At 39.2% G+C, this 14,653-nt stretch overlaps 1 protein-coding gene across 6 annotated transcripts in view; it reads right to left on the reverse strand.

Annotated features, from left to right (window-relative positions):
• Positions 1 to 1,105: 1,105 nt before the first annotated feature.
• Positions 1,106 to 14,653, reverse strand: part of SYK (spleen associated tyrosine kinase) — a 74,845-nt gene continuing 61,297 nt past the window's right edge. For all 6 annotated transcript variants that reach the window (XM_038402881.2, XM_038402883.2, XM_043514427.1 and 3 more), the window contains 7 exons: positions 13,477 to 13,564; positions 11,843 to 12,020; positions 9,393 to 9,602; positions 8,795 to 8,984; positions 6,579 to 6,719; positions 6,175 to 6,287; positions 1,106 to 4,094 (listed from right to left, as the gene is read on the reverse strand). In XM_038402881.2, the coding sequence (XP_038258809.1) occupies positions 4,022 to 4,094; positions 6,175 to 6,287; positions 6,579 to 6,719; positions 8,795 to 8,984; positions 9,393 to 9,602; positions 11,843 to 12,020; positions 13,477 to 13,564 (993 nt within the window). In that variant the 3' untranslated portion in view covers positions 1,106 to 4,021. The remainder of the gene's footprint in view (positions 4,095 to 6,174; positions 6,288 to 6,578; positions 6,720 to 8,794; positions 8,985 to 9,392; positions 9,603 to 11,842; positions 12,021 to 13,476; positions 13,565 to 14,653) is intronic.

The raw sequence follows: 14,653 nt of genomic DNA on the forward strand, positions 1-14,653 counted from the left end.
TTTTGCAAGAATTAGAGGTGCATTTTCCTGGACAAAATTTATTGCAGGAAATTACATACAGTTAGCCTAAGATTTCCACTCTCATTCATTTGGTTACAATATCCTTTTCTTCTTGCCCTAACTTGTGCAGTGTGTTACTGTATGCTCTTCAACAGCTGTCATGTTTTATCACAGAGTTGGCTGCACTTCAATGGTAGGGGAAGTGATGGATTTATTTAATTACTTATTTTTTCTAAATATATAATCAAAGTGAAAATGCAAATTAAATTAAAGGTAGTTACAGAAAATAAAATGTAAGGTGTTTAGAAAATAAGAGAATATTAGCAGCATTAAATCTATTCAATCACTGCCATCTGCTGGCAAGATGTTTTTTACAGCTGGATCAGCACAATTCTAAGTGACTAACGGATTGAGGAATAACATTATTGACCTTTTAAAAATAAAACCAGACAGTTTCAGACGTTTAGTCTGAACCCGTTACCAGTTCTAGCTGTAATTATTTTAGTTCATGAAATTTATGGGTATTATTTTTGTTTAAAAATAGTTTAGTTTAAAAAATCTTCACTTGGTATATTTCTTGGTATATTTAGAGTTTATCTACACACTGGTTCTTTTCAGTTTCTTTAAGTAAGCAATGAGTGGGGATGAGTGAGTGGGATCACAATACAACTGAGTACCAAGATGCAAATGATTAAAACAGATGGTAACTGACATGATATTGAATGCTTTACATAAATCATAATCTTAAGAGATTATACTTTTCCATCAATGTAATAAATACATCTCTCCGAGAGGTGGTAACTAAGTGCATGGAAGAATTCCTCCAGCAACCTATCTGCATGTAAAATGGGGGTTAGGTTGACCTAACTATGTCTTCAGGGTGCAAAATTCTGGCCCTGAGCAATGCAGCTAGGTCAACCTAAATTTTAGGTGTAGACCAGGCCTGAATAAGGGAATCACAATCAGGATCAAAATAAACAATCACAGTAATTTGACAAATACATATTCTCTACCTTGTATCAGTAATGGTTAGAAGACAGTAAATAAAACATAACTATATCACAGTCAAATATTTTTTAAAAAGGATTCTTATTCCAACCAAACCTTTTACAAAAGAATACCTTTAATTTCAGTTTAATAATATATTCATTTAGGTCACAAAACTTTGTATTCATATGCTGTAGGCTTTTATAGGAAAGCTAAAAAACAATAAAATAATACTAATCAGGATCTTTCTTCACTGGGAGGAGGTTGGGCCTCCCCAACTTTGGCACATTAGGCCATGCTCTCAGAAGGTACGAGAGCATGTGGAATTGTAGCCCGGCTTGGTAGTGGGATTTTATACTCAAATCTCACTTGTGCTTGATTTACATCCAGTTTCATGCACAGGTGGATTACCGCACATGGAGATTCTAAATTGTCTATGCAAAAGTGAGTGCTCAAAAATCAAATAGAGGCCACTTTTGGACAACATGGCCATGCAGAAAAACAGATGCTGAGATATCTAGCTTTTCAAACCAACCAATTTATATACTGGTCCCACTTGGATAAAGATAAATAGCCTTCATTTTCAAAAGCAACTCGTGGTTTTGAGTGTCTTTAAATATCAGGTACCTTTACAATGTCCTCCGTTGGACACCTCAAAACTAAGGCATTGAAAAATCACTAGTCACTTTTGAAAATATAGGCCATTTATCTTTAATTTAGTAAAAAGAAACAAATGATCTCTTACATTAGATCTACAGTACCTACAAATATTTCACAATGGAAACCAAACTTCTATAATCCTCTTCTACGTTTGATACATTGGCACTGTGTAATCAATTTCTTTTTCAAAGGACAAAAATACCATCTAAATTAACTTTTAAAATACACAATTAAGTCCATGGTAAAATACATATGTTCTGAAAAGACAGAAATAAATATATCAAACCTTAAACATTATTCTTCAGTACCTTTACATACCCATATTTCCTGTAGTAATAAAATGTGCATCCATTTATGTGCATGCCAATAAATTAATTTTGGGAACTAGTTATCTTATAATAGTCTTCATATATTTGGAAGGTGTAAACACCAATAATTATTTAGGATTGAATACAGGGCTCAAAAATAGAATTGGAATATGGGGCTGTAATTAAGAAAGGGAATGAAAATTTATGCTACAAATCAGGATAAACTTGGAATACTTAAAATGAGACTGGAGAAAAGTGGCAATAGGGAACAATAAGGGAAACTAAATGATTTGTTATCTTTATACAGTGCCAGAGAGAGTTTGGGGCATTGCAAACAAACAGAAAGACAAAGACTCCTTCCTGAAGGGTTTACAATCTAATGCAAGATGAAAGCTATAATGGTAGCACAAACACTAACATTATGGGAAGGACAAAGGTAATGAAATTGAGGCAGATGGATCCCTTGGGATAAAAGGATTGGGGCTGCGGGATGCTCTGATTCCTGCAGAGTGAGAAGTTAAAAACTGGTTGCACTTCAAATGTCTTGAGAGTTCCCTTTTTATGCAATGACGTTATTATAAAATATTAGAGTGCTGGTGCACACAATTCAAGGAAGACATTGATAAATTGAAGGGGGTTCAGAGAAGAACCAGGAGAGTGATTCAAGGATAGAAAACATGCCATTTAGCTCAATCTATTTAGTTTAACAAAGAGAAGGTTAAGAGGTGACTCGATTAAGTATCTAGAGGGGGAACAAATATTTAATAATGGGCTTGTCAACCCAGCAGAGGAAGGTGTAACACAATCTAATGGCTGGAAGTTAAAGATAGACAAATTCAGATTGGAAATAAGGTGTCACTTTTTAACAGCGGGAGTAATTAGCCATTGGAACGCTTTACCACTGGTCATGTTGGATCCTCTAATCACTGACAATTTTTAAATCAAGACTGGATCTCTATAAAAGGTATGCCCTAGGAATTTTGGGGAAGTTGTATGGCTTGTGTTGGAGCTCTGATTAGATGCTCACAATGGTCCCTTCTGGCCTTGAATCTGTGGAAGCGCGTTGTGGAAGAGGAGGAATTTGAAAGAGGAGCTGTTTGGCATACAACATCAGGAAGTCTGTTAAAAGACATAATCCATAAAAGACATAGGAGGAAGAGGACAAAGGTAAGGCAGAAAAGGAGATGCTTCCATTGGCCAACCAAGGCTCTCTTAGCTATTGCAGGCACAGACAATAAGTTTAATACTGAGCAACATTAACTGGGGCATTGTTACTCCCTCTTCTAGAAGGAAGTATGCCCCAAGGACTCCTCTTGTATATATGACTATTCCCCTAGACAAGCTGGGGAGTCCTGAATAGAAAGGGGGGCAGGTCAGGGGAAGAGGAGAATTCAGAGGGGAATGGATGCTTCCTTGCCACGTGGTAGGGATTCACAAATTCTGTTTCCTCTTTCCTTGCATTACTGCAGGGGAGTGTAGGGCTTTTTATTTGAGAGGATTTCAGTGGTCCAGGTAGAGTACATTAGGATATAAACTAAGAATTAAACAGCCAAAGATTAATACTTTCCTTTCACTGGGAGAAAAAGCTTTATCAAAGCTTGGGGACTTCTGAGCAATATTTAGGGTAAATAACAGTAGTGAGAAAATTAGTAGTAAGGCTTTTATGCTGGCTCTGTATTCAAATATATGCAGGAGAGGAAGAGAGATGAAAGAGAGAAAATGGAATTTGCAATATACACCCCTCCCAGCAAAGACAAGAAGGCTGTATGTAAAATAAAATGAACTTAATTTAGTAGAATTCTAAAGATCTATTGTGCTGTCTTTGCTGCACACAGTGTAGCAATGTCTGCTTTTTAAAAGATATTTAAGGGCCGGAAATTGCACTGAAAGCAAGTAAAGGCGTTTATTACAAAGGGCTTTGCTTTGAATTTTGGTATTGCTGAAGCTCTTTACGTTGTTGAAACTGAAGTCATGATGTTTTCTAAAGCTAAAGCTTTTGGCTTTCATTTTCAGAAGGGAGCTTTCAGCAGATCAAAGTGAGCATAAGATCCATAGTATCCACATTGTTAATGTGAAATGTCATAATAGTAGTTACGTAGTCTGAGTTCAACAGCAGAAAATCCTGGTCGGTCATCAATCCTGTAAGAGGAAGAGAGATATGACGGTATAGTAATTGGAAAGCTGTGAAAGGAATGACTTTTGGACCACTGTTCCATCTCCTTATACGTTCAGACTTTGCTGAAGGTTCATGTAAATGGTGAAGATATTATTAGAATTACCATCAGAGAGAACACTAAAGTGATTGTCACACTAAAGTACATCCAGATCAACTAACCCATCATTCATCTAGACAATGCAATATATTACCTATTACTATATTATATTACTATATATAGCCAGAATCAATGATACATCTGTGCACGAAAGGATAAAACTGCTCCCCTTTACCTTCTACCTCATTTATTTCAGACGTAAGGTGTGGAAGATAATCCATACAGTGCACCATCTGGTTCATAATGAGAGCTATGACCACAGCCCTGGAGTTGCTTCTGCTCATCTCTGAATGTGGTCCTGGATACATGGCTAGAATGTGTTTCTCTTACCCACTATTAATTCAGGCAACTGATTACATTGAGAACAAGTCCTTATGAAATTTACATTATACATGGATCCATTTACTTCATATGGATATAGAATTCCTTTTCAAGCACAGGTGCACAGTCCTTAGCATTTGCCCCACTATATTTATTTCACGGATATAATAATTAGTTTTCTCATAATATATTTATTCAATGATGTCATAATTAAGTGTTTAAGACTTTGCAATTAATCCTGACAGAAGTGATTCTGATGTGATCAACAATTGTTTATGTCATTCATTGAATTAATCAGAGAAGAAAGTCAGGCTGATTATAAGAAAGAATTTATATTTCTGTGAAGCTCATTATGTTTGTTGTTATTTCTAGAAGCACTGTGCTCACGAGGACTGTATTCCTGCCATGACGTACCATCCACCAAATTCTGCTTTCAGTTCTTTAGTGATGTAAATTGAAAGGAACTTCTCCCAATTTATGCCAATGTAACTGAAAGCAGAGTTTGGCCCACTACTTTCATATGTAGAAGATTGTTTCTTTTTGAAATGTACCTGTGATGCATACAATATGATTTTTGTATTGTCTTGCGGGAACACTGAATTTGTAGTAGTTGTTTAAGAACCCGTCTTCTCACCATGGCTGATTTTGAAGTGTAAAAAGCATAAATTTAAATAATTTGAGTTTAAACTTGAAGAAACCAAAAGACTGCATAGTCATTGTAGTCCACATACAGTCTGATATTTATTTTATAGGAGGTAGACAAAATATAGGGAGGAAAAATCAAAATTTTGAAATCTTTTGCAAGTTGCTTCTATTTTACAGAGTTCTAAATGAAGAACTTTTTAAAAAACATTTTTTCAAAGTAAAAATATTTCACATGTCAAATTTTTGAATATTTATCACACAGTGCAATAAAAGGAATGTCCAGGTTAGGGTGGGTTTTTGTGCTTTACATTTTCAAAATTTCTTCAACTTTGGAAAAACTATAGAGTGGAAAAATGAAATTAACTTAGCCATTCTGTAACTTTTCAAAACTTCAATCTTAAAAAAGTTAGTCCCCCCCCCCTTTTGCCTCTTAATAACTTTTCCAAAGTTGTGGATGTTTTGAAAAGATGGGAGGAGAGTGGGGAAGAGAGAGAGAGAGAATAAAATGTAGAAAAAAATCTAGACATCAGTGATTCTATTGCATTCGAGGGGGAAGGGAGTGGGAAAATATCTGATAGTTGGAAATTTTCTTGTTTTCAAAAATTGAAATGGAACAAAAAATCTGTTAAAAATATCATCAAAAGTGACATTTGCCTGTGAACAATTTTGATTTTGATGAAACCCTATTTTTTGGCCAGAACATTTTTAGGCCTTATTCTTGTTTACGCAGTGTGGAAAATATCACATTTGAAATCAGATACATTTTTTGTTTGATAGGTAGATAGTAAGTGCATATAGTTCCATAGCAACTTGTAGTTATTTGAAAGCATGATGGACTGCCTGAAGATTACAGCTTATTGTTTCTAATTATAACATCAGTTGAAAGTATATGTTTTCAAATGTCTCTTGTTTTCTTTCTACATATTAGCTAAACTGCCTAAGAAATATCAACAGGAGGTAAAATGTCACATTATACTTACTTGTATGTCCAACACAGTTTCATCAAGTCATAGACCTCACTTGGACAAGCTTCAGGAGATTCCATTCGCTCTCCTCTTTCAATCATCTGGGCAACCTCACTTCCTTTCATTCCCTAAAACAAAATGATAAAGCCTCAGTTGCAGATAGAGTACATCATCCGTGCTGTCACTTAAAATATGAGAGGTGTAGACACAGCAAACTTCGGAGCCACACTATAGCCCATGTGCTTCATCAAGCTTCCACAAATGGGTAGCTGGGGATTGCCCTGGAATGGGAGAATCACTTGTTGCAGCAGAATAGAGCTATCAGATATGTGTGTGCGCATGCATGTGCACATATACATGTGTGAGGTCATTACTTTTCATTAACTTTGACAAAAACATAATTGAAGAAAAATACTCACCTTATATGGCTTTTGTCCAAAGGAAAAAGCTTCCCACATTAGAACCCCAAAGCTCCAAACATCACTCTTGCTAGAAAATTTGTAGAAGTTCATGCATTCTGGAGCATACCACTTGACTGGCCATTTCCCATGGCTTTGTGCCTAAAAATGAGTCACAAAAGAAAAAGCAGGCAGTGGAAACAATCATAGTTATCATCAAAATTCAAATATGCCATGAAGAAATGTAAAGCAATGCCATCAAATTGCTTACACACGCACACACACACACACAGAAGAGTTATTACTGTGCTATTCACAGTATTCCACACTCTATGTTCTAGCATAGGAATACCATGAATACCACAGTAAAGGTAAATTTATCTGCAAATTATTTTTGGTCATGTTTTTAATGGCATCTGCTGCATGCTGTTGTTTAATTTAATACTCAATCCTTTTGTCACTTTTTTAAAAATAAAGGTTTTCATATCAAGTCTCAGTTGCACAACCTGAGACATACCCAATTAACCTGAGGCTCATACTTGCTTTAAGGCAGAACTCGGTCTCAAGCAGAGATTCCCTTTTGCCTCAAAACAGCATAGGAACCGACAGCATTGCATTATGATACTGAGTTGCAATCTAATTAAGTTATTTCTTAACACTGTTCTGTGGCAATACCAAGTTATCACAAGGCAATGTCACTGTGAAACTCCATTCTGCTTTTCAGTGGGAAAGAGGAATGCACCTTTGTCATCGACTCTCAGGGCTGGTCTACACTACTGCATAAGTTGATGTAACTTATGTCACGCAGGGGTGTGAAAACAACACCCCCCCTGAGCAACATAAGTTACATCGGCTTAAAGTGCTGTCCACACCTTGCCATGGTGGCCTCTTGCAGAGGTGGAGTAATTATGCTGATGTAGTGGGGTAGTGTAGACATGCCCTCAGTTAAGGTCCCTTCTTCACTTGAAACAAACTGTGCTTTTAAAGAGCTCTTCCTGATCCCAAACATTTTAATTGTAATTAAAAACATATTTCTACTGTTTGTGGCTCCCCAACACCAATTGTAATGCGCATCCTCACACTTTTCTTAATGCTACTGCTCATGTAGTGTTGCCATCAATGCTAATGCTCATGTAGCATTCATGCAGTTTGGCCCTAACTTACCTATGATGATAAATGGATTGAGTAGGAAGAAGAGGAGGAGAGGGCAGGGGCAAGGAATGATTTGAATTGCAAAGCCTCACATGCATATCTGGCTATTCACCTAGGCCTGGAGATGTTTTGACAAGGAAGACAGAGCAGTGAAAAACATGGGGAGAGGCTGGTATCATAAGTTCATCCAAAAATGCGTCCACAGGGGACTTGGATCTCATTTTAGCCCTAGATATTCTGCTCTTCAGGAAATATAACAGACCAGCTCCAGCTTAAAAAGGACGAAACCTTCTTGTGTTGGGAACAGGGGGAGCAAAATCAGAATATAAGATAAGGGAATTAAAAGAAGACATGATGGGCCAAAAGGTCTCCCTTGACTATCAAGGACTGTTATATTTTTATGAAACTTGGCAGTCATTTCCTTTTCTTTGGATGCAGGCAGCATAATTCACTTAAAACTGAACTGAATAGTCCCTCTATAGAAGGATTTATTTAGCCATCATTTAACCAAACTGTTTTCATTCAACCCTCTCCCAAAATGAATCATCATATTTCAATAATAACAGTGTTAGGTTTAGTTTTGATTGATGATGTTGAAAGAGTTTGGATGCAAAATATATGAAAATGGACTGACACTATTCTGTAGTAGAATCCATTTCCAGGGCTGGTCAAATGTTTTTAATTGAAACTGTTTTTCAACAGTAAATTGGGCTTTTGACTAAACAAAAATTTTCAAGGAAAGCGTCTGCTTTCCGTGGAAAACTTTGACTTGTAATCAAAAAACAATATCTGAAAAGTTTTTGCCTTTAGGACAAACCCAATCTTTTTGGCTGAAAATTCCCCCAGCCCCTTTTGTGTGTGTGTGGAAAATAGTAAAAAAAAAAATTCCATGGAATTTTTTTTCCCAACCAGCTCTATACAGTTCAGTAAGGTCATTCCTTTGTTTTAATTACCTACTAACAGGCAACAAAATTATAAAATATGTTCTGTATTTCAACTTTTAGAATAACTACTTCAGCTGAAAATCATTCCATAAAAAAAAAATTACATCACTATCAAAGTCATATACCTTGTACTAATCTTACCTTGTAATAATTCTCATCAGAAGCAAGAGCTTTGGAAAGTCCAAAGTCACTAATTTTGGCATAATGTTGGGTAACTAGCAACACATTTCTTGCAGCCAAATCCCTGTGTACAAAATTGTTTTCCTCCAAGTATTTCATCCCCATGGAAACCTGATGCACCAGCTCTGTTATATTCTTTTCCTTGACATGTCTGAAAGTCATAATTGGGTCTGTAAGAGGTCAGCAGTTCATATTCATGACTTTTAATGGAGCTACTGTACAAATTCATTAAATGACCTTCCTTGCATCATATGGGTCATCATGTTCATTTATGTTTTAATAAACTTTAATTAGAACTGATGACAGAAGTGGTTCCTGAACAAAAATAAGAGTTGTATTCTCAGATCAACAGGCAATTGACAGTGGGGCATTTGGAAATGTTTCATTTATTCAAAAATTTGGCAGTTTCATCAGAAAATGTTTGATACATAGGACTCTTACAGTAGCTTTAAGAAAAGAGCCCATTTTCATTAGTATTCAATTTTTTTAAAAAAAGAACATACCAATCTCGTTTTCTTTTTTGATAAAACAGTATAAAACATACTCAAAGCCAGCATACCGGTTTTTCTGCAAAAATTTATTCAGTGGTCCAAGTTCTGCCATCTCCATTACTAACATCCAGGACTCAGCTTCACATATGCCTATCATTCGGACAATGTATGGGTTATCCAGTTGCTGCATTACATTAGCTTCTCTCAGTAATTCATCCTTTACAGCTGGATCATTATTCTCATTCTTAAGAATTTTTACAGCTACTGGCTTGGCACCCCTATAAAAGAAAGTCCAGTTGTGGGATTACCTGTAACAAAAATTCTAACTTGCACATACCCACAAATGTCTCAAGTGTTACTGTACACCGACATTGACACTTCTAGATTTACAGCAGTGATTAGAAGTGGTGATACAATTGGGATGTTTGAATTCTTTTTGGCACTGAAAGGCAAAAAAGTGTAACAAGAGTATCTCTTACAATGGGTGAAGACAGCTGAATGAAAGATAAAATTGAAGGAATCATAGAAAAAATTCACACATATCCAAGAGAAGGGTCTTGTAAACAACCACAACATCCTCATCCCCACTCTGGCCCCTTTACATTGTATAAAAGGCCTGAAGCAGTATGAAGGGGCCCTGAAAGCCCTGTGTCTGGCTGGGGGAGGATTCCCCTGGTGCAGGCACATGGAAAATAGCTATAAGGCTGCCTTCCAAGGACCACTTCATAAGCCCTGGTAAAGGGGCATGTTGATATGATGTTCTGGGTGGGTGGGACTGGTGTGTTGGAGGCAAACCAGGAGTATGTAGCACTCCAGAGACTCTAGTTAGCAGATAGAGCAGCCAGGGAAGGCTGCTGTAACTTAGAGAACATGCAATTGAATGGGAAAGTCATTGTCTGGAGAACAGTGGTGAATGGTCATAATTTGGGCCCAACAAATTCACAGTCCATTTTGGTAAATTTCACAATCATAGGATTTTTAAAATCGTAAATTTCACCAGTTCCAGATATTTAAATCTGAAATGTTACAGTGTTGTAACAATTGGGGTCCTGACCTAAGTTCCCTGTAAATCTGTGCGGTTGCACAGCAGCCTTCTTAGTGCCACACAGGCACTCAGGGAACTCGTGCGGGGACCTGCTGTGGCCAGGGGAGGGGCGCCTCTCCTCTGGCCCCAACCTAGCCTGGCCCCCAATCTGCTATGGTGACCCTCTCCCAGCCCAAACTCAGCCCCAGCCTGGACCTGCTGCGGCACCCCTCCCCCGGCCTGAACCCAGCCCCGACCCAGCCTGTCAGGAGAGAGACACCTATCTTGCAGCCCCGGTCTAGGAGCTGCTTTGGCAGGGAGAGGCGCCTCTCCCCCACAGCCCAGGTGCTGCTGCAGGGAGAGAGAGCTGAGGGGAGTCCTCTCTCCCCCTCATAGCCCTGGAGCACGCTCCTGCATCCCAAACCTTTCATGCCCAGCCCAACCCCAGAATCCGCACCCCCAGCTGAAGCTCTCACACCCCTGCACACCAACTCTCTGCCCCAGGCTTGAGCCCCCTCCCACACTCTGAACTCCTCGGCCCCGCCTGCATCACATGAATTTTGTTATGTGCACCAATATGAAGGGCAGGTGTCATATTACCTCTATATTGGTGCACATAACAAAACGCATTCCACACACAGGTGGGAAAAATTAGAGGGAACACTGGTCCCAACCCAAAAGAGGGTTGGGGGGGCAGTCACAAGGCTACTGTAGGGGGAATGCGCTTTTGCCACCCTCGTTTCTGTGCTGCTGCTGCTGGTGGCAGTACTGCCTTCAGAGCTGGGCTCCCAGCCAGCAGCTGCAGAGTTTCCTGGAGTTGGGTCTGACCCGGCCCCAGGAGCCACCTGTGAAGGGGAAGAGGAAGTGTTGTCCCTGCTCAGCACAGCTAGGACTAGCAGCTGGAGCCCGGCACAAGGTGGGAGCTACCAGATGGGATGCCCCCAGCCCAGCCCTGCCCCTCCCTGGCTCTAAGCCCAGCACATGGGGGTTAAAGGGGCCTTGCAGAGTGTGTGTGTGTGTGTAGTGACCACGTCACTCACATGACCATAGCACCCTGGGCTATCACCCACATCGCCCACCCATAAGGCCGGCCCTGCAAAAAGCGATGACCCCCACCCCATACCATGCCACCTTCCCATCTGTGCTGCTTCTGACACTGGCACTGCTTCAGAGTTGGGTGCCTGGCCAACAGCTGCCCCTCTCCAGCTGCCCAGCTCTGAAGGCAGCACAAAAGTAAGGAGCACAGAAGTAAGGGTGGTAATACTATGACCATACCCCCCTTCCCTCCCCCCCCGACAGATTTCATGGGACAGACCAGATTTCACTACATGGATGTAGTGGGCACATTTACACCATATGGGCTAAAATAATGGCTGGGGAGTACATGAAGCTTATATATTTGGACACAGAGGGAGAAATGTGTGTGAATTTCACCCTCAGTTACTGTATGTAAAACATTTTGTGACACTAAATGAAATGGTAGTAAAAACTTACTTTTTCATCATATAGAGCCCTTTCTTTACAGTACCAAAGTTACCAGAGCCAAGTTCTCCTTCCTCCAGAGACAGCAGTTTTCTGTCTAGGGAGACATTTTTTGGTTTTATCTCCTCTGGATCTGCATATGGACTTTCATAGACTTCTGTGTCCATGGGCAAGGCATCCCTCTGATCTCCTGCATTTCAACCAATGAACAAGTTATCAAATTACAGGAAGTATGTCCATTACTTATGGTAGTTCCTGCATTCACAATGTAGATGATCAGAATTTCACTCATATCTTTGGTTTAACTGTATGAGTATTTGCTTAAAAAAAGCCCAGCTACTGATAGCTTCATACACACGTGGCATTACTCACATTGGGGGGCATTGGGGTAAGAATGCTGAGCTACCTCATCTTTTTATCAACTTATTTTCCTTTCTACTACCACCAGCAGTGGAAAGTGTAGCATTTGTCATCACTACCTGCATTGTCCTTGTTGACACATTGATGTGCAATTTTTTTTTGCAGCCTTGTATACATGGAAAATAAATAGAATGTTACAAATAAGTGAAGTCTTTCCGAGACAATGTTTGTGGATGTACTCTACTGTATGTGTCATTGTAAATGTTAGCCTGTGCTCATATTCTGATCCATTGTTTAATCTTGGGGAAAAAGTTCATTTATATGGTGACATCTTATTTGTATGCCCTTACCCTTTCCATTCCACATAAATATCCACAGTCATCAACTTAAAAACACAGTGCTTTTCTGAAAAGTGACTCTGGTAAAACTGGCATCATGCACTTCTGTGTTTACTGTCAGAATGATTTCCAGATCTAATTTTCTCTGTTTAAAAGGAACGTTTACTAACTGCCCTGATCAACCTGGCATCCAAAAGTCCAAGTTGGGTTCTTTCCTTCTCTTACATCATGACTGGTGATGAAGATTCTGGAAACCAAATTAGGTGATCACTTGCACCTCTACAACCTGAGGTCTCAAAGTTTAGGATGTGTGTGTGTGTATATATGTGCGTGGAGTGTGTGTGTGTTTAGTGGTGGTGGGAATATTCTGCACCCTTTTTCAAGGGTTTTTCAGCAGGCATGTGCAGGAGCACTGCTGGGGAAACTTCCCTGCAGGTTCCAGATGCCGCAGAGCCCCTCTTCATCCATCTAACATGCCCGAAGATGCATGTGGTAGAATCTAGCCCACAAGTAGTAATCATTTTTAAATGGTTTGAAATGTCTACATTTGTTGAAACGGTCACATATTTTAAAAGTTGACAGCAATGCTGTTACTGAACAAACACTGAATTATCTGTCTGAGCTCTTATCCATATGTAAAGGGCATTATGCCAGCACTGAGACCTGTGCTATTACTGCCCAAAGGGAAAAACAGGCTATCCCTAAATCACCCCCATGCTGTTATTCATATTGTACCAACTCCTCTGACCAGGATGCTGTGTCCATGTGTTGCTGCTCATGGGAAGAGAGCCGAGAATGTAGTGGGGTTCCATACAACCTTAGACTCTGTGTCAAGGAGCCATGGGAAAGGGAGAGAAGGATTCTCCTCTGTATGTCTGGGCTTGGTAGTGAAACTATTGGTAGGGAGAGGTAAAGGTTTTGGTATTGACATAACATATCTCTGCCTACCTTGTTCAGCTCCCATTAGAGCTCTCGTCCTCTGCAGCACATAAGGATTAAAAGATGCTGAATCATCATGAGGAATGGATGGATGGAACTGCAGCACACAAATAGAATTTTTCAGTTTGCTTAAGAAATGGTGCCCTTGAAAGCATTTTTTTAGGGGATTATGGCATAATGTATGCTAGAAAGATGTAGGTGGAGAATTAGAGCGTAAGAAAGGGGTCAAACCAAACTTATCTCATTCTTCAGGTTATTGCTTGAGTAAATATGCAGGCCAAATAAAACACATGCTGCTAAAGCAGAACAAGGTACTGCAAATATTTCAGAGCATTGGTTGTGAGATAATTAACTTTAATGGTTCATGCACAAATCTTATCCTGTGGTCATTTTAATTTGCATGCAGTTTTCAAATCCTATTTCAGTGTAACATTAGACGTCCTCAGTATTTTTCTTTAATTTTTTTACCCCCGATTAAGTCTCTCCAAATCCAGGCCATACAGAAATTCTGAGCACAAAAATATATCTATCTATCTATTGTCAATGCACATATTGTAGAAATGGCCCCAGTTCCACTATTTTGAGGAAAACAAAGGTAAATAGAGATGACTTTAATACTTTTAGGCAATCAAAGATTATGGGCCAGATTCTGTGCCCTACTCAGTCCCCTTTATGGTTGTCTCATTTCACAAATGGGCCAGAAACTCACCCTACGTCTCCAGCATGGGGGAATCTCCAGCAGATGTAGAGCCAGTTATGTCACCCCCCACTGCAAACTTTGTTGCAAGGGAGTGCTAGGGCAGGGAGAGAATATGGCTGGAGTGCACAATTTTTTTTCCCTCAAACAGAAGCTCAGGAGAAATGAGGAAAGGGCTTAAAAATGACAAGCTCAGAACTTCTAGTGGACTGGAACTTGCTGATTGAAACTATGAGCCAAATACATGCTTAATAGTAATACAAACCTGGAGCCTGAATCATAAAGAGGTAAAGTTATGAAAGACCAAAAAGTAATTCTTTTTGCATTTTGATAATTAGTAAGATATTTTGATTTGTACCTGATCCAAATTTATATATGGAAGTATTCTACCTCTTTCATTTACTAATATTCATAACCAAAATCCAATAGGTTAGCACTCAGACCTTACTAGCTAAGCAAAGACCAGACACTGGCTAAGACATTTTAGCC

This window comes from Dermochelys coriacea, chromosome 5 (genome assembly GCF_009764565.3).
Source record: "Dermochelys coriacea isolate rDerCor1 chromosome 5, rDerCor1.pri.v4, whole genome shotgun sequence".
NCBI lineage: Eukaryota > Metazoa > Chordata > Testudines > Dermochelyidae > Dermochelys > Dermochelys coriacea.